General features: G+C 45.1%; 1 protein-coding gene across 2 annotated transcripts in view; it reads right to left on the bottom strand.

The window, feature by feature from the left end:
- Nucleotides 1–16801: 16801 nt before the first annotated feature.
- ADAMTS17 (ADAM metallopeptidase with thrombospondin type 1 motif 17) overlaps nt 16802–22708 on the bottom strand; it is a 171448-nt gene continuing 165541 nt past the window's right edge. For both annotated transcript variants that reach the window (XM_061446696.1, XM_061446697.1), the window contains one exon: nt 16802–21298. In XM_061446696.1, the coding sequence (XP_061302680.1) occupies nt 21147–21298 (152 nt within the window). In that variant the 3' untranslated portion in view covers nt 16802–21146. The remainder of the gene's footprint in view (nt 21299–22708) is intronic.

Genomic DNA, 22708 nt, shown 5'->3' with positions numbered 1-22708 from the left:
GGGCTTGGAACTGGGTGATCTCAAGGTCCTTCCCAACCCAGACTGCTCTGATTACATCGCCAACGCATTGATCACACACACCTGGAGCCCATCTGCAGTAGACGAGGCCTAATGATGTCAGATTGGTCAGTCCTGGGCTTGGACTCCGCAGGGCTGGTGAGGGCATGTGGACACCATCGCCTTCCAGTCGTGCTGTCCCAGCGCTGGTGTGTGGTCAGTGCCTGCGGAGCCCTCCGAGGGCTCAGGGGAGACCTCTAACAAAGCTTCCCTGGGCTGGGGGGGAGAGGAGGAGAAGCATTTCCTTGTAACTGTTTGCAGGAGTTACCCAGGCCCTGCTTGCTCCAAGGGCCACCATGAAGATGCATTGTGGGGGGCAGCCATGGGGCTTTGCACGGAAGTGAGGGGCTGCTGAACACTGTGCCCTCAAGGAGATGGACAAACCTACTTCGGAGTTAAATTTAAGCTGAGTGGAGTTGCCTTGTGCAGTGCAGGTGCTGGACGCAGGGAAGGCAAGATAGGAGAGCCCCATCTCAGAGCCATTGTTAGGATTTCCTTCCCTCCATCCCTGGCCCAGCTTGTCTCAAGAGTGGATGATCCTGGGGCTCAGCCAGCTTACGTACTTTTGTGACCCAACAGACAATGGATTTAGTGTGCCGGAGAGGGCTCTGCAAGTGTGTGGGACAAGACGAGACGTGCCAAAATGCCTTTCCTAAGGCACTTGTAATCTCTGTGTGACTGCTGAGGTTCAAAAGTTACAAGCAATAATCATGCTTTCTCAAACAAATACAGGTTACTCAGGGAGTACTTACTGAGTAACCTGGGTAACCTGCTCAAACCTGGAAAATGCAACTGCTGAGGAGATCTGGAAATGTGGGGCAAACAACCCGCCTTTGCTGACAGAGCTAAGTCTGGTTTGGCTTCCTCGGCCTGAACTGTCATTTACTGCTTAGTACTTTTCTAATTCCAGGAAGAATTACTCCAGATCTCATGGAAGGACACCAGGAAATATAGATGGGAAATTGCTTCACCTTCCAGATCCTTCCAGAATCCTTGTGAGAAGGTGGTTTTCTCCCAGCAGGAATAACCATTTTGTAGGTGTACTGGTGTTGGCTCTGGGCTAATTGCAAGGATGATGTCATCATTCCAAATAATTGGAATACTTCTGTAAACAGACAGACTGTGAGAGCTGCAAAGCCTCAGACAGGGGAAGTCTGTCTGAGAGCTGAATGGTTTGGTCATCATACACATTCAACCAACATAAGGGTCATACGTCAACGGAAGTTCAGGAAGAAATCCTCCTTTCCCTGACCTGTGTCAATGCAGAGGGCAACAGAACTGAGAAAGCCTGTGCATTTTCACTTAATCCAAAGTAGCAATGATGCTGGGCACCAGCCAGCATTCACATCCATGCAAGCTCCTTCCCAAGGGAATATCAGAGTTAATCACTCAGTGATAACGAATCAAAACTTCAGTGTTTCCTCTCCAAAGAGAGCGAAGAACAGGGCTCTCCTCTAGAACAGGGCTCTCCTCTTTTGTCCTTGTGATACCCATAAGCTCTTGCTCAGCTCCGGAGCTGCTGTTCTCTTCATCACTTTGGTTTTGTCCCTCTTTTCTCAGGCTCACTTCAGAAGTGTTGATGTGTCAGGCACATATTCCTTGTGTGTTTCTTTGCTTCTCTTTCAGCAGCCTTCTAACCTCTGCAATAAAATCTCTCACTTGGATTTCAAATCGCTCAGCGTTAGTCTGCTTTCCACCCTTGGGAAACTAATAACACAGTGTGCAACCTGCAGAAAGCAGCTCCAGTCTCTCTTGCACTGGTATGCAATTAACTCTGCCTAGAGATGGGCCATTTCACACATCCATGCACACGCTGCTCCTCGGTGCTAACTGATGCTCAGGCAACAGCTGCTCAGGCTGGCACCTGACAGCTTCCAACTGTCCAGGACTCGTAGGAGTAGAAATTGCAATTCATAAATCACCAGGGCCATCATTAACTGCGACTTGATCCATAATTTGGGATTAATAAAAGCCAGTCAGAGTGAAATTGTTCACCCATTTCCTTCACCACATGGGCTATTAACAATAAAAATGCAGAATGTGAAGGCAATAAAAGGGGAAGGAGGGGACCCTCACAAGTAGAGAACCACTGTCCTGACACCATGTACAGCAAAGTTAAAGAAATACTTCTTTAGCCTCTGCTTCTTAATATCAACCAATTATTCCTGTTTAGTGTAGCATATACAGGGCAAGGCTCCTACACAGCACCGCGAGGCAACAGCAATCTGTTGATATCTTTGATATTGCTGAATTATAACAAAGAAAGGGAAGATGAGTTTCCTTTCTATCTTTAATTCTCTGTTTCCTAGTGGGAGACTGGGAAACCACATCCATGTTCAGCAGGACATGGTGTTACAGAAATTACAATGCCTCTATTGCAAGTAATTTATAACTGCCGGGCTTTGCTCTGGGTTTGGGCTAATGGAGCATGACCAATTCCAGTGAAGTTACCCCCTGTGTGAAGGCAGAAGTATGAGCCAAATACAGCAAAATAATACTCTCCCTGGTGTCTGGAGTGACTAAGCTACATGGGTACTGTATGTACATTTGGTTGAATTATATACACAGCAAGAAGTTTAAGAGGTTGGTACAGTAGGCACACAATGCAGGGAAGAAAACCTCAGTTAAATTAAATTAATTACAGGTATGTACTTAATATAGTTAATTGAGCTATGGAGGTTACTCTGAGTGCATGTCTGCAGGTAGCATTGGGTTACAACTTTCCTCTTTCACTGGTTTCTCCTGTTGGAAGCACTTGTCTACCTCAGCAGGTTCCAAATTTAGCCCTGGGCAACTCCACACAGGAGCACTGCTCTGGTTGTTGAGTGCTCTGGGAGGGTCTTGGGCTGACACTTAACACTCTTAGAACAAACTGACAGTTTAGGTGGTCGCAACTGGAAAGAACACAAACCCTGTGTGTGTGCTGCTGACAGCCAGCTTCACACCTCAGCTGCAGGGTCATCCCTGGCTCAGGAGAGACCCAACCTGGATACAGCCTACGCCTCCTGTTCAAAGGTACGCCCAGAAGCAATGTGACACCCAGACCACCCCTCCAAATGGCCACAGTGTGTGTATTCATATAATAGAAAACCAGCTTAATCATTCATCTCCAGCTCAGACACCAAATTACTCCCACCTATGAGGACTGCGTCTGCAACTTTCTCACTCTTAGGGATGAGACTTTTCATCTCAGGAGCCAGAATGCGGATCTGAACAGCACTGCTGTCTCCTGGAGGAGATAAAGTGTGTTCTCAGAGACCTAGTTGTGCTTGCCTTCTATCATGCAGCACCATTTGGCAGGGGCTGCCTGGTTTATGTGATAGCAGACACTGAATTACTTCAGAAAAACAGAGACTTATTCCTTATGTAAAAACAAATGACTAATTAAAAGTGGTTTTAATTTTGCAGTTCGTATTTTCTTGGGATCATGCCAAATTCTGGAGTCTATACTCCACACCCTGTCCTTCTGGAGGAATTTGGCTAGGGCAAGCGCTATAAGATTTGTTCCCTTTCCTCTCCCTTACTCTTAAAATCCCTCCTCCCCCTTTCTCCTTTCCTGCAACTGGTAAACTGTGAAGAACAGGAATGTTCCTGGGAAGAAACTCAGGCAGAATCGCGTTCAGAACAAGTCAGAGATTTCTTGCATAGCTGAAGCATGTGTTTGCAATCCCCAATTGCCAGTGCACATAACCCCTGCCAGCGCATGTTGTTCCCTTCAGATGTTCTCAGAGAGCTCTAGGCAGTGTCCAGGGCAGTCTGTGGACAGTGTTTAGCTGAGGCATTGCTCCTCAGCCCATCTGTTAATGGTACCAGGGCAAAAAAGGTTAGCAGTGAAAGGATGGCAAACAGCCAACCCTACCCTTCCAAGGAGCTGTGTTAGTGGTGGTCAGAAGCATTGGTCTGCATGACTCCCCTAAGCCATAGACTGGCTCCATTTGGGCCATGAAGACTTTGGTTCCTGCTACCAACCTGTCACCTTCAGGCTCCTTCTGGGACTGATGTTCTACAGAATTAGCATGTGCAGCCCCAACACAGTACTGCTCAACAGAGAGGGACAGAACCATGAGATCCCTAACTGATGTCCAAAAGGTAAATTATAACTGCTGGGAAGCTGCAGATAAACAGACAGAAACTATAGCTTGCTCTCCCCTCTGTTTGAGAGGTGCCACTGATCCGGGGGGAATCTCCCAAGAGGTGTCATTAAATGGTTCAAATCTGGAACCTGACAGGGCCAAGAAAGATGGAAGCTGGAGGCTGACACACTGGTTAGAAAAGTGCAGCTTCAATGTATTTGTGAGGAAGGTTTCTCCTTGGCACAGTGTGGAGCACAGGATATTACAGGAGCACAAAGTGAGTCCTTGCTCAGGCTGGTGCTGATACTGGGGAAAGGCAGGTTGATGAAAGCATCACTTGTCTTTCCAATGACCTTATCATGTGAGCTCAGCCTGCCAAGAGCTGTCTCTCACTCTGTGCTCCCCGTGGTCTGGGCCAACAAGCCTGGACGTGCTGTGCTGATAGCTGATATTGTTCAGCACTGCATGGCAGTGTCTGAGTGTTACACATGCATCCTTTGAGAGCAGGACGATGACACCTTTGTGCTGTGTACTCCTTGCTGTCTCCAATTCTTCTCACTTCCAAACATGCACAGTTTGACTTTACAACTTTTTGAATATAAAATACCCCAGCAAAAGCCCAGAGCTCATGGAAAGAACACATGAGTCTTCCAAAGCAAGATCTATGACATCAGCAGTTGAGAGGCTGTGGTGTGCTTAGCCTGGCTCTCCTTCACACTTGCCAGTAGGGTTCCCAAGTCTAGTCGTGCGTGGCAACAATAATGAGTAAGTAACACATGGGGGCAGCAGCAGGCTTTGGTTCCTTCTCATTCTGGGAGCCTGGGCTTGCAGCATCCTTGGAAGAGTCTTGCAGAATGGAGGTGCTCTAAGATTTGAGGGTAGCTGTGCTGGGCAAAAGCCCAGAGTGACAGCTACAGCTGATCAAACCATGAGAAAAGCATTTCGTAGGACAGAGGGGCTTTGTGGCCTCATGGGACAGGATGTCAGCACTGAAACTGGTGCTTTTGTCATTGCATCTGGTGCTTCTCCATTTCCTGCAGCTCCAAGCCCAAGCAGTTCTGTGCTCATGTTACAATGCACATTCAACCAACAGACAGTTACAGCACTGTCTGCAATGGCAAATATGGCTGAGGTGAAAATCCCAGGCTCAGTTCAGATCTCAGTGCACCCCACTGGACAAGCCTTGCTGAGCTTGTTGCACTACAGGCAGGATGGAGCCCAGCATGTCCCTTTCAGAGAGCTGAAATGAATAAAACAGATACTCTTCTCTGACTGCACCATGAAGAAAGATGTGGGGTTTATCTGATACCAGTTATTCTCTTGGAGACTCTGAATGTTCAGGTAGTAGGAAAAAGCCTTGATCTTGGCTGTGAAGGTCTTAAAAGCCAAGTTTTCAGAACATTTTAGTCAGGGAAATGGCCATAATTTCAATAGCAAGGCTCTGGAATTTTCTGGGAGAGCTATTTCTGGAACAGGATGTCTGCTGTCCTGCTCTGGGTGAGCACAACTTCAGGAGTTGCTTGTACACCTGATATTTGCCTGACTGCTCACATCAGTGCTCCCTATCATGTGAGTCATGTGGCAGCTGAGTGGTATCAGCCCAAGTCGATGCTGGAAATGGCAAGAAATGCAAAAATCCAGCAAAAGTCAGCCCAGACACTGGAAATGATGGTGGATTAATTATAATAAGAGAAGGGAAACAAAACAGCCCCGTGCTCCGTGAGCAGTTAAAATAAAAATCAGATATCTGCCCAGATAAGAAAAGCATTTTGTGTAACCGAGGCTGCTACTTTAATTGGGAAGTGCTGTTAACACAAGTGCTGGTGGAGGAGGCGAGTGCAATAGCACAGCAGGGCTGCTGCAGATCTGCAAGTAAACAGCTGAACTGCATCTCTCAGCTTCAATCTGTGAATTTCTGAAGCCAAAAGAACAGTTTTAAATGTAAAACGTCTGTTGGAGCTCATGCTTCAATTGGGCTGTGTGCCAGCACATGCAAAGACTTAGGGCATTAAGAGTCTCATGTAGATGAAAAGACAGTGGGGAGTCATTTGGGTTGGCTAGAAATATACTGAGCTATAGCAGGATCTGCATTCATACCCTTTAAAACAAGTTGTGCAGAGGAAAATTGGGAAAACTGACATTTTAGCACTTATAATTGTTACAGCAAAAACTAAGGCTAAGCATGGCCTTAGCATTTGCCATGACAGAACTCCTGTGTCCTGTGCACAGCCCAACAGAAGGGTCCCAGCCCCAAGCTGGCTCTGCCATTTCAGTAACTGGACTGTGAAGCAGTCTCTGAAAATGCCAGAAGCCAGTAACTGACCACTGCTAAGGACATAGGAGCTGCTCTGTTGGCTGTTGTTTTCTACTCATTTCAAACCATAATCTCAGACAACTTCTAACTACAGAGTAACAAGACAGGTTTGCACTTACCTCGTTCTTACAAGGAACAGAAAGTGCTTTATAAAGCCACAGCCAAACGATGCTACAGTGGTACCTTGGCTATCACACAGGGCTACAGGCAAATGAACTGATCCACCCAAGGCCACACAGTATGCCAGCACAACCCAGACCCCAGCTTCTGGGGTGAACATGCATTAAGCAATGAAAGATGTGTCTGGCTGTCAATAAAGACTTAGAAAAGCTGCAACTGCAAAGTGGGAACAGTGGCAAAGTGACACAAACACTAGCAGCATGATCACCAGGTACCACACAACACACAAATAGCCAAATCAGCTTCTTGTCCGGAAAAGAAAGAGCAGAACAATGGCTTTTACTATGTGGGCTGTGTCCCTGCTGGTTAAGGCTGCAGCTCCCTTCCCAGGCAGGCCTTAGATGGACAGGCTGAGAATAATTACCAGGAGTCTATGTAATCCTTCGCTGGGACTCTTTGCTGCCAGAAGCTGTTTTACAATATTCCCAGCTGTCTCTCTAAGTATCCAACAGATTGGACAAAAATTAAAGGCTTGACCCTCCAGGCTGTGGAAGCCTCAACCTTTGCATGCCTACAGAGGTGGTGGGCTGGCAGCCAGGGAGCTGTGGAGGTGGGGGACAGGCTCATGGGTCCACAGTTTAGTCTCACCATGTAGACACAAACCTTATGGGGAAGACTTTGTCGGTCCAAGGCCTCAGTGCAAGAAGGGAGTTTCACCGTGGTCTCCTCCATGAGAAGTCAGCTCTGGGGTCATGCTCATGAGAAGACTCTTAATGTGGTTTGTGGGTGCATGGGAGCATGCTGGCCATGATGCTTGGCATTTAAACCTGCCAGAACTCCAGGGAAGCTGTGCCAGGGCCCTGTGCTGCCTCCTGGAGTGCTAAAATCAGAGCAAGTACACGAGAAAAAAGAAAGGGGGAAAAGGAAGGATTAGAAGAGTTAGAGTGACAAATGAGCAAATGAAAGGTACAGAGTGCTCCCAGGTGGGACTTTACCAGCAACAGAATGAATACTACAAAGAACCAGGCAGCTGTGGATCAGGTAACCCCCCAACCCCATTCCTTAAAATTCAAACCACACAAATACTGAGGTCCTGCACAGTAAAGCACTGTCCCCTCATCTCATGGTTATGTGGAACCCACAGCCTGTGGATAGCAGCTATAGTGAACTAACATGAGCAAAAGTAGATGGATTGAATTTCCTAATGGAGAAAGAAAAAAGATACCAGCATGTTGTTATGAAAGAATGAGCACTAAATCTGTTTATTCTGATTCATTTTGTTTGATTGCGTTTCCTGTAGGAAACATTAAAACTTGTTGGAATCATATTAGCAAAAAATTAGGAGATCAACAAAGTTGATAGTTTAGCGTTCAGGCAAACACTGTGCCAGTCACTGAACCAGAAAACCAGAGTTTGCTCAGAGGCTGTCACTAAGCTGAAAAGGAGTAGTGGTAAGATACTTTAAGGGAACAAACTCGGAATGGTGTGAAAGATAGATGGGAAATGGTGCTGCAGAGCTAAGATAAGGAGAGAATACTACATGGTTTGGTTTCTTTTGTTGCTTTTCTCCCCATTCTTCCCTATGTATTACTAGAAGAAAGAGTATTTTTGCCTGTAAAAATCTTAGTGCCTAAAGAGGTAACACTGGGGTGCGCTCCTGCACCACTGCTGAACTTCTTGGTAGCTTTGCTTCAACTTACTGGAGAAAATCTTAGTAAAAGTGTTAGCTATGGCTCTCTATATGATCAACATTACCTTGACTTCAAGCATCTACATTTACAAGCTCCTTGCTTGTGGGGAAAATATATAGCACAATGGTTTCCACTTACCAGAAAGCTGCTCCCACCAGCTGCTCGTTGTGGAAATGAGATCAAGTCCCAGATGGCTGCAGGACACAAGCCATGGCTAGCCAGAAGATGCTGTCAAACATGTGGCACCTTCAGAGGTGAGGAAAGCCAGGGCAGCTTCTTGGTCCAGGAGATAAACCTTCATGCCTTAACAGATGTGGTGCATTTACAGATGTTCCCAGAAAGGGGCAGTAGAGACCAAACCCACACAAGGAATAGAAAGACGTCCTGACCAGGGAGAAATATAAAGAGAGAATTATTTGCAATGTTTCTTTTCCTTGGCATACAGAAGCTCCACCATGTGTCCAGTCAAATAAAACCAACGGGACTGGTATAGGGGGAAATGGGGCTGCTTGGTAGAGCAGAATAGCCTCAATCCACTTTGATATTGCTTCCTTCACCTGCTTTTCAGAGGAGGACATTAATCCTGCCCAAGTGTGAATGTTGTATGGGTTGCAAGAGCTGGCACACAAGCATGTGCAATCATCATGGAGCATTAGATAATGCAGTATTTAACACTTATGTCACTATAGCAGCATGGCAGCCTTTGAGTTGGCTTGTTAGCAGGGGGAACAATAATAATTTGGGAGAGGTTTTCTGTCAGGCTCATGAGTATCGAGATCGCAAATCATCACTAACACAATTTGGCTTCTGCTTAAATTGAAAGTGAGGAGATGAGAAAAAGGGGTGCTTATAATATCAAGATTACCAAGTTCATGTTGGTGTGAAGGTGTGAAGCAGGGAAGCCCATCCCTGGACCACCTTTACAATCTCTTCAATTCAGACTCTCTTGACCCACTCAGAGTTAATTCTAGTGCTGATTCAAGCTGCTGCCTGAAGGAAAAGGCAGTTATTTACCTGGAGCAAATCCCATATGTTTTACTGCATTTTAGCCATTTATCACAAAACTGGGCAATTGCTTTATGCCATAATCTTGCACTGTCAATGCACGATGGAGGGGATGACTTTGCTGGTGGAGATATATCCAGGAGCTCCAGTCGTGGGGCAATACAGGCATGAACCATGCAGTCAGTGTCTTCCTCAAGAAGTTTCTGGCCTAAGACCTGAAAACATGAAAGCAAGCAGGGGGCAATGTGAGGTGAGAAACCAGCTATCTGCATCAGAGGAGCTGAGGCAGTAACAGCTTTATCAGAAAACCAAGAACCCTTTCTGGTTCTGCTCTCAGCATAGCTCAACACACCACCAAATCTGGCTGCAGACTGAAATCTTGGCTTCTCCCGAAGCCAATGGCAAACATCCCACTGGCTTCAGTGGGAGCAGGACTTCATGCCAGATCTCGTGCTTCCCATTCCTTTGTCGTAGCCATGAGAGCAACTTCCCTTCCAAGGCTGTTTCTGCAGCTAGGACCTTCAGGAGAACTGTTCTCCTTGCAACCTGAGAAGTACCAATGGGAAATGAAAGATTTCTTTTTAACAGAAATGGTGACTGCACTAGAGAACCACTTGCTTGAGAGTTATGGGGCTCTCTGGAGCCCCATTTCCTTCTCTCTGAAATTTCTCCCTTAGGCTTTAACTGCCCAGAGGGTTCACAGCAGCTCAAGCACACAGCTTTTGGCTGTGATGAAATCACCAGTGAGAGAAGTGGTATGAGTTGGCTTACAACACTCATCTCTCCCAGTCAACATCCCTCATTCTGTATCTGCTGACATATCAGAACCTGTACGTAGGTGTGACTTACAGCAAACAGGCAGGAGAAGCCTAAGTTGGCTCATTTCTGCTTTTGTCACAACAGAGTTGATGTCTGTTGGAGGAGGTGAAGAAAAGGATGCTGGAAGAGCTGCGAGCTGACCACACAGGGCTCTGAGTTTGCTCTGGCACAAGCATCTCTCTGCTGAGATGAGCATCTTGAGATCTCCAAGCTATTTGTGAGGTGGCAAGGACATGGCTCTAATTTCCTGCAAATCTTTGCTTTCTTTGGCAAAAGTCAAGAATTTTGTTAGTGAAATCTTGGTGGGTGTTTTGTGATCAGTCAAGCACAGCAGATTACATTCCTGGAGGGTGTATACAGGACCTCCCGTCTTCTAGATGTAGTAAAACGAGTCTGCTTGCTCCAGAAATTCAGGAGTCACCAGCATGGTGCTGACCACCTGTATTATTTCTTAGGTCACACAGCATGTCTACTGGACAGATTGATGTCTGTACAGCTGACTGTTTGCATATCAATTCTAGAGGCAAAGGAAATTCTTCAAATCCCAGAGCACAAATGTGCACTGCTACAGAAAAGCAGGTGGAGATGTGCCAAGTTACAGCTCCTCAGTTGCTACCCCTCTGAAGAATGCCCTGCAAGGAAAACTGGAAAATATTTCATGAAAGAGCAAAGATAACACAGGACTATCTGGCAAAGGGTAGAATTTAATATTAATGGCTTTTCTTCAGTCACTGTATTTCCTGTTCCTAACTTAACCCTCCAAAATCAGCAATGGTCAGAGAAGGGCTGCAAACTTGTGCACATCCTAAAGGTCTTTCACTGAAAGATTTCAGAGCACTTTGCAAGTATTAGGGACTGCTGAGGGATGGCTGTCACCTGAGGAGGCTGCCCATGTAGCCAATGGGCAGATGCTGCTTTGGCTGTAGAAGCCAAAGGCTGAAATTTGGCTTCTGCCCTGCTCTGCAAGAATATCTTCCCTTTTTGTCTCTCAGTCCATCACAGGAACACAGGAAACAAGAGGAGCTTGGTTCCTCTTGAATGCAGACTCCAGATTCAGTGTGAAAAACACTTCCTCATGGACATAGATAATAGACACATGGCTGTGATGTGCCTGGTGTCATTTCAGCCCATCAGCCACTTTAGGATCTTGTCCCTGGGGATCCTCAGGGTTATCACAGAATCACAGAACAGTTAGGGTTGGAAACGACCTTAAGATCATCTAGTTCCAACCCCTAGGGTTGGACATTGCTGATGGCTGTGCATGGCTCAGTTGCTGGCGTATCTAAACGTATCTGTTAAACAACAGCACACTGAAGTTTGCTTCGCAAGGGAGCTGGACTAACCCCATCTCCCCACCCTTCCCTGCCAACTAGTATTTGCTTGGAGAGGTCCAAATACTAGTCAACACAGATAAGAGATGCACAACATGGCTCCTCTGGTAAGAAGATGCCATCCACGTCTTCCTTTAACCTGGCAAAGTACCTGAATTACTGAGCTGACTTGCCAAGAGAGATTTAGGTTGGAAACTTCTCTAGAAAGATGGCTCTCATTAGGGGCTGAGGCCAGCAAAAGAGCACAGTGTTGGCTGGGGCACAGAGCTGGGGAGAGAAGCGTTAGTCATCCCTGCCTTGGGTTCGGCCCTTCGGACAGTCTCCTCTCTTGGAAGATGCACTGTTTTGCCTGTCTGATTGTTGGCAGAATCTAATGAGCAGAGCTGGTTGAAAATTTTCCATCAAAACAATATTTCTGTTTTGCCAGAAGATAGTTTAAAAATTGCGTGGAAAAATTAGAGAAAAGAGCCCGGGTTTTGGCTGACATTGTTGGTCAAAAAAAGCCCAAACTTTGAGATTTTGTAGCCAAAAATGGAAGTATCTGGGGCAGGCAGGGGAAGAAGGGGGAGGTGCCTGCCAAATCTCAGTGATACCCTGAAAAATATCTAAGAAAATTTTGATGAATATGAGGATGTTTTTGTCATTTTTTTCCTGTAGTTAAAGATACTTCTGCTTTAGAACCCTTCTATGGGGAGGCTCAAACACAAACAGGAAAATATGCTTTTTCGTTCTTATAGATGCTCCACAGCTTGTAGTATAAGCATAGGCAGTAATTCCTCTAGATAGACACCTAAGAAAGACCATATCTCTCACAGAAGCTACCCAAACCCTCTATTTCTCAGAAACACACACACACGCAGCTGATTCTACTTCGAGTTTGTACAGCTGATGGAAAGCCTCGATAACCTTGCAGTTGCCTTGCATACAAATAAACTGAGCCATGGGGACAGCCAGGGAAAAGGCATTGCTGGCAAAGGAAGGTACTGTGCACACAGCTGTTGCAAAACCATCCGTACTTAATAGTCAGCCAGCCACAGGCAATGTTGTTGGTAATAACATTACAGGGAGAATGGCACATAAATACCTGGGAACCCGCAGAAAGCTGTTTTCTATCTTGCTTACACAATACTGTGGTTTTTTCTTTCCATCTTTAAAATTGTTTTTTCAGCAAAACATGGTTGAGAATAAAAGAAAATGGCTGGAATCTTCCTTACCCTCTGGGAAATGTGACTGACAGCATTTCTTGGGCTCAGTGTCACAGTCCCCTCCTCAAGGTACTGTTGCCCAGTGTTGTGAAACGATGAGGGGAAGAAGCCATGAGTGGCAGCAGCCAGCATCTCTGGGGGCCTGAAGAGAGCATCAGTCCTGTAGTTCAGCAGGGCCCTCCTTCCTTGACATGAACCTGGGCATAAAGCAGAGGTGACAGTGCTGAAACTAACACAGCACAAGTGACCCAGAAGGTCTGTGAGAAAACCAAGGTGTGACATGTTGTTATTAGGCAGTAGGGAGCAGGGGAGGTTCAATTTATAGTGATTTCCTAAGGAACTAGACCATAACTCTGGACAGGATTTATATTTTAAACAACACTTAATTTTTTTCTAAAAGCCCTAATTCAATCTAGATGTGGATTTTTTGCCTTTTCCTTAATGAGAGCCGCACTGGGGGAAGCAGGCTCAGAAGTACTGACGTGCCCTGGCAGGGGCTGCGACTGCTGCAACTCGCCTTGCTGACAGCCCGAGCTCGACTCTCATCCCACGACAGCCCCCGGGGTTACAGTCCCGGCGACTTCCACCACAAGCAGCTCTGGCTCTGAGCCGCCCAAGTGATAAAAGACTTCTTGTGCGATCATCTCAGGAGGAAAGTTTGGTGCCAAACAAAGCTGCAGTCTGGTTGGGTCTTTTTGCCGTTAGAGACAAAATCAAGGGGAAAAAACACAGGGCTGGGGAAATAAATGGAAGCTGCAAAATGTTCTTTTCCAAGAAAATGAAAAAACCTCCGAGAATGGCTTGTCTGGCTTTGCTGGCCAGGCCGTGGCTGCACTGATCTCTGTGCAACCTAAAGATCCTGTTAGAGGACACCCCCTTTTCAGCGATTCATCGACAGTCTGAATAGTTTCAGTGCCTGTCTGCAGGATGGCTGTGCAATGATGTAGTATGCAGTGACCTTACAGAAACCTGTCAATGATCTTTCAACAGCTGATGCTTTTTGGGGGTAGTGGAGCACAGACTGGCGTGCTACCAGAGCTCTCCTCCTGCTGAACAAATGAGCATTTCCCCCTCTGCCAGCCCACATTTTGAGCAGTATCCAGGCTTGGGGCTGGATCTTACAGCCGAGTTTCTATGAGGGGCATCTCTGAAGTGATGTGAATTTTACCCTTTACTACTTCCAATAACAAAAAATGTGTCTGAGGATATGAAACCAGGGAGGAATATCCCTTTCCCTCCCTTGCCAGTGCAGTAACCACAGTACAAGCTCACTTACTTGATTCAGAAGTGATCTATGCTCATCTCCATGCCTTTTCAGGTTGCTGCTGCCAATAACCCCATCTAGTTGCTTTGGGAATCTGCCTTTTCACCAGGACCACCTGCAGTCTGTGAGCCCTTGAGAGAAGGATCAGCATCCACACGTTTGGGTGTAGTTTCTAAGTGCACAAAGAAAACTGAATCATTATAAAAGACCTCAGAACAAGAACCATCCAGAAAGCAACAGTGAAAACAGTCAGAAGGCTAATACAGGAGTACCATTAGAAAAATAGTTTCCCAAATGGCTGAGATTAAAGGCACTCGATCAGGGGGAGGTATTTTGTATAGACTGCAGAGGTGGCAAAGTTTCTGTTGGGTGAAAAGCAAGTTTGTGGTGGACAAAGCAGCTACAAGCACAGCAAGAGGGGAAAAGGACTGAGCATGCAGGGAAGTACAGGAGGAAGGACAAGGCAAGCATCTCTGGAGTTGCTGCAAGCCCCTGAGGCTCAGGAGAGGCTGGAGATGCCGAGGATGCAAGGGCTCACCTGGAGAATGATCTTTGCCAGGAGCTGGCCCCACACGCCGATGTCCTGTGGGCTCTGCCATGGTGAGCGTGCAGAGTTGCTCTCTCCTGAGGTCGAGGAGGATGCCAAGGCCTGTGCCATGACCCAGACAAGTCACACTGGAGGCTCCAGCTCCACCCAGGCCACAGAAGGATGAAAGGATCAAACACCCAAACAAGAGCCTTTCACAGCCAAACAAGAGGAGCCGAAGGAAACCACAACTTTCAAGCAAACTCAGCTGCTTCTCTGCAGCCCAGCGGTCGAGGCAATACCTACCCCAGGCCGCGCAGACCCGGCCAGCGTCTCGGCTGTGGTAACTCAGAGGGAACACATATGCAAGCCCCAGACATCAGCTGCAGGACTCTGCTAATTGGGAAAGTCTGTCTGGGTGTCTGGCCACCATTTGGCAGACACAGCAGCTCTGACAAAATAATAAATGTGGTACAGTGCAGCCTCCAGGCATTCTTCATGGGGTCTGTCACATGAAAGTGGCATGAAAGGAGACGAGGCGATGCAAGACACATGGAGGTCAGCTTTGGAGATTTTCTGATTACATTCTGAGTAGTTATTGCTAAGGGAAGTTCGTGGTCCCTCTCTCCTTATATACTCTCTTGTTTAAACTCTCCTTTTATAAACAAAATTCTTCCCATCCAAAGCTTCAGTACTGCTTGTCCAAGCCAGTTATGCTGTTGGGAAGTCTCTCTCCAGACAGACCAGTCCATTTCTAAAGAGCATGAAGAGAAGCTAGAGACACGATATAGAGACAGAAACAATGCACACAGAAAAAATACCTGGTCTTTGTGCAATAGCAGAACTCGAGGAACTCATATCTTCCTAATAACCTGCTTCAAATCAAGATAAACAGAAGGATGCTGAAGAGTGAGTGGTATGGAGAAGTATTATCAAAAGTGTGCAGCAGAGGTCCAATTACTCAAAGAAGAAACGCTGTTCAGGAGCCATTCCCACAACCTGCCTATTTCTGGGAGCACTATATTCATATAGCAGCAGGACAAGTGAGACAAGTAACTTGCTAGCAGGTAGGTTAGCAGGGTTTCTTTTCTTAAACCCTCTGAAGTGTGAGTGCATTGAACACTGAATGCATCCAGCACAGTTCTTCTCAGCTTGGAACTTCGTGGCATATTGGTACTTGTGCCGACACTCTTCAGTAAGAAGAAAACATACCTTTCCCAATGGACCATGTGGTGTTGGGGAAAGCATGAAGGAACATGTGGTTTTCACTCTACCAACAGAGCAAGGTCTTCCAACAGCAGTACTCCCAGCGATGCATGGGGCTAATGCCAGGGTGAGGTGATCCATATTGTGCTTTTTGGAGAGCAATTTCCTTCCAGAGGAAGCAGGGTCCTGCCAGCTTGCTGCAAGGGACCAAGAGACAGCCAAGGCTGCTGTGTATGCCAGGGCTTGCAAGAGAGTGAAGGAAGCAGGTGGAATCGGAGGAGGCAGAACTGAGCTCCAGGCAGCTGGGAAGAGATTATAGTTTCTTCCTGGTATTCTTATGCCAGAGCACCAGAGCCATCTGACCTTACCTGCATTTAATGATCTTGGCTAAAGTGTCTTAAATATAAAGCCAACAGAGACCATAGGGTAGGACAATGGCTTCAAATCATCATGGCTGAGAAAACCAGCAAACTGCTACATGCAAATAGGCAAACTAAGTATATAAGCCTACTGCATTTATAGAACAGATATTGGCACATACCAGGAAAATTTCAAGCCAAATGTATGACAGCATTCCTTACACCCCTCCCACCCATTGCCATATCCCAGCTTAACGTAAAGCCTTTTGGCTTCTAAAGGCTTATAGCTATGTTTTATTGTTTAAACAGGTCAGCAATTGCAATCATATGTTGACTCCAGGCAACACACAAACACGATGATGTGCTAATATACAGCAACACTTGGATGGAGTTTCTACAATTTTGCTGCTGTTAACAGTCATATGTATGATGGCCAGTATCTGCTAAAGCTACCTCTGAAAACTAGGAAGCCTACCAGTGTTGTGCCATTACCAAGAAGTCAGCGTGAGATCAGTAAATGAACTCTATTTTTAATACCAGTATAAACTCCACTTCTGGAAATGACTCTGGGAGGAGAACTCTCACATCCACCATACTTCTGTCTGTTTTTAAGGCTGTTCCCATCTCCAAGAAGTGTCCTTTTAACAAGAGCTGTGCTGGACTGGGATACGGATGATGGCATCATGGAAGACAGGAGGGGAGAGGATCCTACAGGCATATCTGTGTGCAGATGTCTGCAAAAAAAACATCTTCACCATGCTGAGGGGGGAGTTGAACAGTACAAAGATTCTGGCTAGTGCCTACAACAAAGACATCCAAAACACTTGGCACTGAAGTAATTCCGTTTATTTCACACCAGGGAAGTGTGCAGCTAGGTTATGTAGATACCTTTCCAATGGATGGAATAGTTTTGCTCCAATATAAATTTCCACATACTCAGCATTATCAGGTTGCGCCCGTGGACCCACTACCATTAAACACAGAGCAAGCTGCCACTTCACCTCAGCTCCAGCATACATTGAAAGCAACCTTCCCGTAAAGCACTCACAAAATCTGCCTCCCCTCATGCATAAGCTTTAGCTTCCCCACAGCCTGCTCAGGCTTCCATAGTGATGCCCCAAATGGAGCCTGGCTCACTATTTCCAGACAGGGAGTTTCTGCTGTTGCCTCACTCACCACAGACCTCACAAGGCATTTATCAGGTATTAACATTCCCTGTGCTTTACTTTGCAACCAGCCGGGACAAGACCCATCATTTCTTGATTTGTTAGTGCACTGAGAACTCCGAGATGCCAGAACTCTACTGACAAATGACCTTTTACACCTACCACAGCTATCAGACAGTTGGACTTAACCAAATCCCAGTCTCAGCCCAGAGTTAGATGGATGCATAATGTACTACTTACAGCATCACTCTTTTCTCTTAATTTTCATGCTAGCTGTTTGGCTTGCTTCATATTTTTTTCAGGTTCAGAAACCTTATTAAAGTTGTTATGGAAAAAATAAATTTATTATTCAACATACTCAAATTTTGTTTTCCAAAAAGGAATGAGCCTCTTTTTTTTTTCCCCTTGGTTTTCATTTACAACTGGTTCCATTCAGTTGGACTGTTTTTATCTTTTCTATTTATAACCAGCACCAAAAAGAAAATTACCATGGATACAGTACATATGCAAATTAGCTAATGGAAAAATATATACATTTCACTCTGTAATGAAAAACTTAAATGATATTATTGCCATGGAGAATATATCCCTGTATTATAATAAAATATCAAGCAATAACCGACTGCTAAGATTCTTTTCCACCAACAAAAAATAGCACCATACATGAGCTAGTGAGAATCTACACTCAATAACACAATTGTGCAACTAGAAATGTACAGTACTTTAGTAACAGTACAGAGTATTGTTTACAATATGGAAATACCACCACTGTAATCAAAAGAGCATCAATCTCTTACGAACAACTGAAAGAAGTATTGTCATAGATACACTGAAACAAACAGCTTTCTTTTCACCAGTATGTAGTAACTGAGGGCAGAGCATAGCTGTAAATTCATATTAAAACTCTTATAAAATGATACAAAACAGAAGTGCAGGAGTATTGAACAGAACTGAATTTTTTTCTTATTATTAATTTTCTGGCTACTATAAAGTGGGAAGATTGTCACCATATGAACGCAATAAGATGGAGCTGTGTTGTGCCATCAGTGTTTAATTAAAGTTGGTTTCTGATAATAAAAACCCTAAAGGTCAATGCACACTAATCTATGGGCTGTGAGAGCAAGTGAGGTGGTTTTTTTCAGTGCTCAGACATTTGAAAGTATTCCTTGTAAATGCATGTTTCCTTAGGTAAGACCAAGAACTCGGACCCAAATGTCCTTTGAATCCAGGAACTAAGCATACTGGGACACATGTCTAATTAGCCTAGTGTCCTCTTCGGGACAGTGGCAAGGAGTGAACAGTTAGTGAAAAACATAATAACTAAAATCTTCTTTCTCCTGTGCACCTTTCTAGGAGCCCTCCTATTGCCTAGAGAGGGTGACAGATCAGCACCAGAAGGAAAAATTACCCCTGCTATTTAAAGGCCTTTGATTCCCATTAGCAATAAATGCACATGCTTTTCTTCCAAGCTAACAGAGAAGCCTGATGCCAAATCCTTCAACAGCCCAACTTGAGTGTTAGTGATGCCACAATGATCAGCAAGGGGGTGGCATTTCATTGGGCTGGGCCACTTCATGGGCAGCTGTTGCCCATTAAAGGTAAACCAGCAAACTCCAAATGAAGGATGTCAGGGGGACCCATCTCAGCCAAACTGCTGTGAGGTGGCTATGGTGGTGGTGAGGCACTAGGGACAGTGTCACTGCAGGGTATGACAGCCCGCAAGGGGGAAAACTACCACTGTGAATTACCAGTATAAATCAGGTCCTCTGGGCTCTGTCTGGTCTCTTGGAACTTCTTCATTAGCAGTTCATCTACCTATTAATTTGCCTAAATGAAAATCACTGTGGTATTGCCTAAATCTTCCAGGTCACCCCTGCTAATAAGATCTTCTATTGATTACTTGCTAAGTAGTTACACAATCTCTGCAATTGGGCTAAAGGGTGGAAATAACAGAAGGAGGAGGTCTGATCCTGATTATACGATGCCAAAAGAACATTCAGTATAACAAAAAACCAAGTTTGAATCATTTCCCTGATAGAGAAAATCATCTGGGGCATTGGAAAGCAGATCTGTTTGAGACAGGCACTTGAGAAAAAAACTGTGTGCAAATGTGCCTGTGCACACAGGCCAACCCTGGTGTGCACACACGATTATTTGCACTAGTAAGCACAGATGCTAATGTGAAGCCCACAAAGTATTAGTCTGTTAATGAATATTAGCTTCCTGTGCTTGAAAAACTTAGCCTTTAATAAAATGCTAATGAGTTAATCCAGTGAGGTCCTGGATATTGAAAGGACTGTAATAAGGAAGAAAAAAGTTGCTTTAAAGATATGTTAGGTACTGAAGGTCTTTATCCCTTCTTGCATTGAAAAAAAGAGACAACAGCAACAAAGACAACTTGAGGATATGTGAGAGCTGCAATCCAGACTGGCCCAGGGCTGCGGGTAGTGGCTGGGCTTAGTTCTGCACTCATCTCCAAAGAAAAAACAGTAACAGGCAGTTCTAGAGCGAGTACAAAGCTGCAATTCATCCAAACTGCTGTTTGTATCCTGAACAGTGGGCTGTAACTTAACCACCATTGCACAACTGGCCTTGGACCCTGGCAAAGGAAATGATATGTACTGGAGCAAGGTATGACAGGGAGACATTGGTCTGTATGACTAATGGAGGGGACAAACTCTGCCCTGGGTAGAGCTCCTGTTTCAAGTCTCACATCTCAGAGAGGAGTTTGGTTTAAAGTGCAGAGACATGGAAGAGAGCGTTGTATATGCAGCACTTGCTAAGTGCTCTGATAGCACCAATCTGATAGCACCAAACCTGATAGCACCATGGAAGACAGGAAGCATTAAAATACAGTGAGTACAATCCTAACCTTCTAACCCTTATGGAAGGCAATGGAAGTCTTGGCCTTATGGCTTCAACAAGCTTAAGATTACACTTTGAATGTCTTGTATCCCTGACTCCTTTTGACTCAAAAGGCTACACAACCTCAGATGTATACAAGAGCCAAGAGATAGGAAACACTTGTTCTGCTGTTTGTGTTTCTTCATGTTCCAAATCCTGTTTTTGTACAAACCCTATCCAGTTTCACGGTCCTCTTAAAAAACAGCATTCAGCCTCATTATCTGACTGACTTATAAAAGCTGGAGATTAGACCAAGAAAACCCTCAGTGAGCTCTACCTGAGGAAATGATTTCTTGCTTCTCTCATCTCATGTAAATAGTTCCTGTTTAAAAATAACTATCTGCGGCTGTTAATAAGCTTCCATTTCATAAAGCTCAGAGAACAAACAGGTTTCATAAAAGAAACTGTAATATTATGGGGAAAAGAGAGAGAGGACTCTTTTTCAAAATGAGAAAGAAGAGCAGTCCTGATTAGCTTCTCTAAAATACATGACTTGGAATGTTGTACTGAGTTTTCTGCAGGAATTTCAGAGATGTTCATCCTCTGCTATCAGTTTTCACAAGCTTTTACAGCAAATCCTCTCTTTAAATTAAGCCTCTCATTTACGTGTGTCCCTCCAAGCCCACTCCACAGTGGGATGACTGTTGGGAACTGAAAGCACCAGATGAAAGCCAAGATTAAAAGATTAAGTAATGTCTCTACCTTTGCTGAATTATTTTGCCAGAGGCCTTCCCCCATGGGGGTACCCATAACCTTAGTCAATGTAATCACTTTGCAACTCTTGTCCTTCTCTTTAATGGTAGCAAGCCATCCAGTGGCTGGTGATTTAATATATTAAAGTAAGAAGCATTAATGAAAAATGTAAGGATGTCAAAATACCATAAAAGGATTGGCTCCTTGAGATGACTCTTTCTGTTTGTTTTTTTTTTTAAGGTGGATGAGTGGATTACTTTGGTATCCAGTCTGTAGAATTAGTTTCAAGTCTTATTAGGTATGCTTTGGAATCCACCACATTGTAGCAACTCATCAAGTTCCAGTACTCAGACCTACTAGTCCGTGATTTACATACAAATAGCTGTAATGCTCTAAGAAGTAGCACAGGTTCATTAACTCTTCTGCTGCATCTTGTTTGCATAAAAGTCTCTGCAAGTCTGGCAACAGCGCTGATACCACCGCATGTCCTGGCACAGGTTCTTCTCCCGGATCACCCTGCAGTACACTGTCCACTGGTCGCCTGTGCACTTGTACGTGAGAGCAGCTTTGGACAAGAAAAGAAAGGAGAAACTTGCAGATTAGCCAGAGAACACGCTGCAGGTGTGATCAAAATTACTGCATGTGAGGGAAGAAAGGGCCAATCTTGCTGTCAGCACTGGAGATCAGATGATGTTCTTTGTACTGAAACATCAGGCTCTTGGAAGTGTTTACTGCAAGGGTGTAGCAGGACATGACTGGGAAGCACAAGCCCCCTCACATTTTGTCTCGGTGGCAGATAGGCCTAGAGGAACAAAACCTCTAAAGCACTGGCTTAGATTTAGGCATACAGAGACAGCACAGTTAATGGGAAGCTATGTGGTTCCAGGGAGAGTGTTGTGAGAAGGCACTCTTTCAGAAGTGGCCATCACCCCCTTGATGGAAAACATTTTTGCAGAGAGGCAAAATCAAAGCAAATTTGGGGGACGTAAAGATAAATTAATAAGAAGTAAAACCAGTACTTCTTGGTGGAGTGAAAACAGTAGGATTGCTATTGGGAGGGGGGAAATGGACAGCAGAGAGACACTGCTGCTGAGTCTGTTGACAATATCATTAGTCACATGTGCTTTTATAAAAAAGTAATGGTAGCAAAACTGTACACATGATGACAATGGACCCATACAGTGGGTGCTTTTTATAGTATGTGATTTATAGTATGGTATGTAACATCCTTATAAATGCCATGATCACTGGAAAATCTTCTAACTGAATATTGTGGCCTCTGAGGTTGGGGAAAAACAGTTTAATTAAAGAACATCAAAAGGTGCTGACCCAGCAGCATCCTGATTCCCCTGTTCCTCATAGCTGCTGGAGGAAACCACGAAAGGCTCTTATCCTGTATTCAGCTGTGAGTGTCTGTGCCAAGCACCAGAAAGCAATGGCAGCAGAACTGGTAGGAATGTTTATCACTGAAGCTTTGCTCAGCTGGACAAGAAGCAAAAGTTTGAGAACATCTGATGAATTGAAGTTGCCCCAGAAAGAAAGGAACACAAAGCCAATGCAAAAAAACCTTGTTGCAAGAAAAAAATTGGAGTGGAAGTGGCTATCCTAAACAGGGAGAAGGTTATTTGTGAGTCTGCCAGCAGCGGAGGGGCTTTCTGAGGGGGATAGATCTGCAGCATGCCCCTCAAGCTGTGGTTCCAACCAGGCACAGAAAATGTGATGTAGCTGAATAAACTACACATCTTGCAAGAACATCTAAGATAGACTTTATGAATCTGAGAGACTTTATATAATAGACACTGAGCAACAAACAAGGCCATGACTTTAATATTTTAGATGTCCAAGGTCCCTCATAGGCTGTGAAGTAAGACAGGAAGCATGCTGAGGAAGCAGCATGGGCTAGGAGGGACAGAATAATCCCCCTCTGAACGTGTCTTCACTTAGGGACACTAAACACAGATGTAAAAGTCAGTTG

The sequence above is a fragment of the Pezoporus flaviventris genome, unplaced genomic scaffold (assembly GCF_033815535.1).
Source record: "Pezoporus flaviventris isolate CSIRO_AGI_PZ_B2104156 unplaced genomic scaffold, CSIRO_AGI_Pfla_v1 ptg000006l, whole genome shotgun sequence".
NCBI classification, from domain to species: Eukaryota; Metazoa; Chordata; class Aves; order Psittaciformes; family Psittacidae; genus Pezoporus; species Pezoporus flaviventris.
The sequence above is the reverse complement of the archived record's forward strand: the minus strand, read 5'-3'. Positions and strand labels throughout refer to the sequence as shown.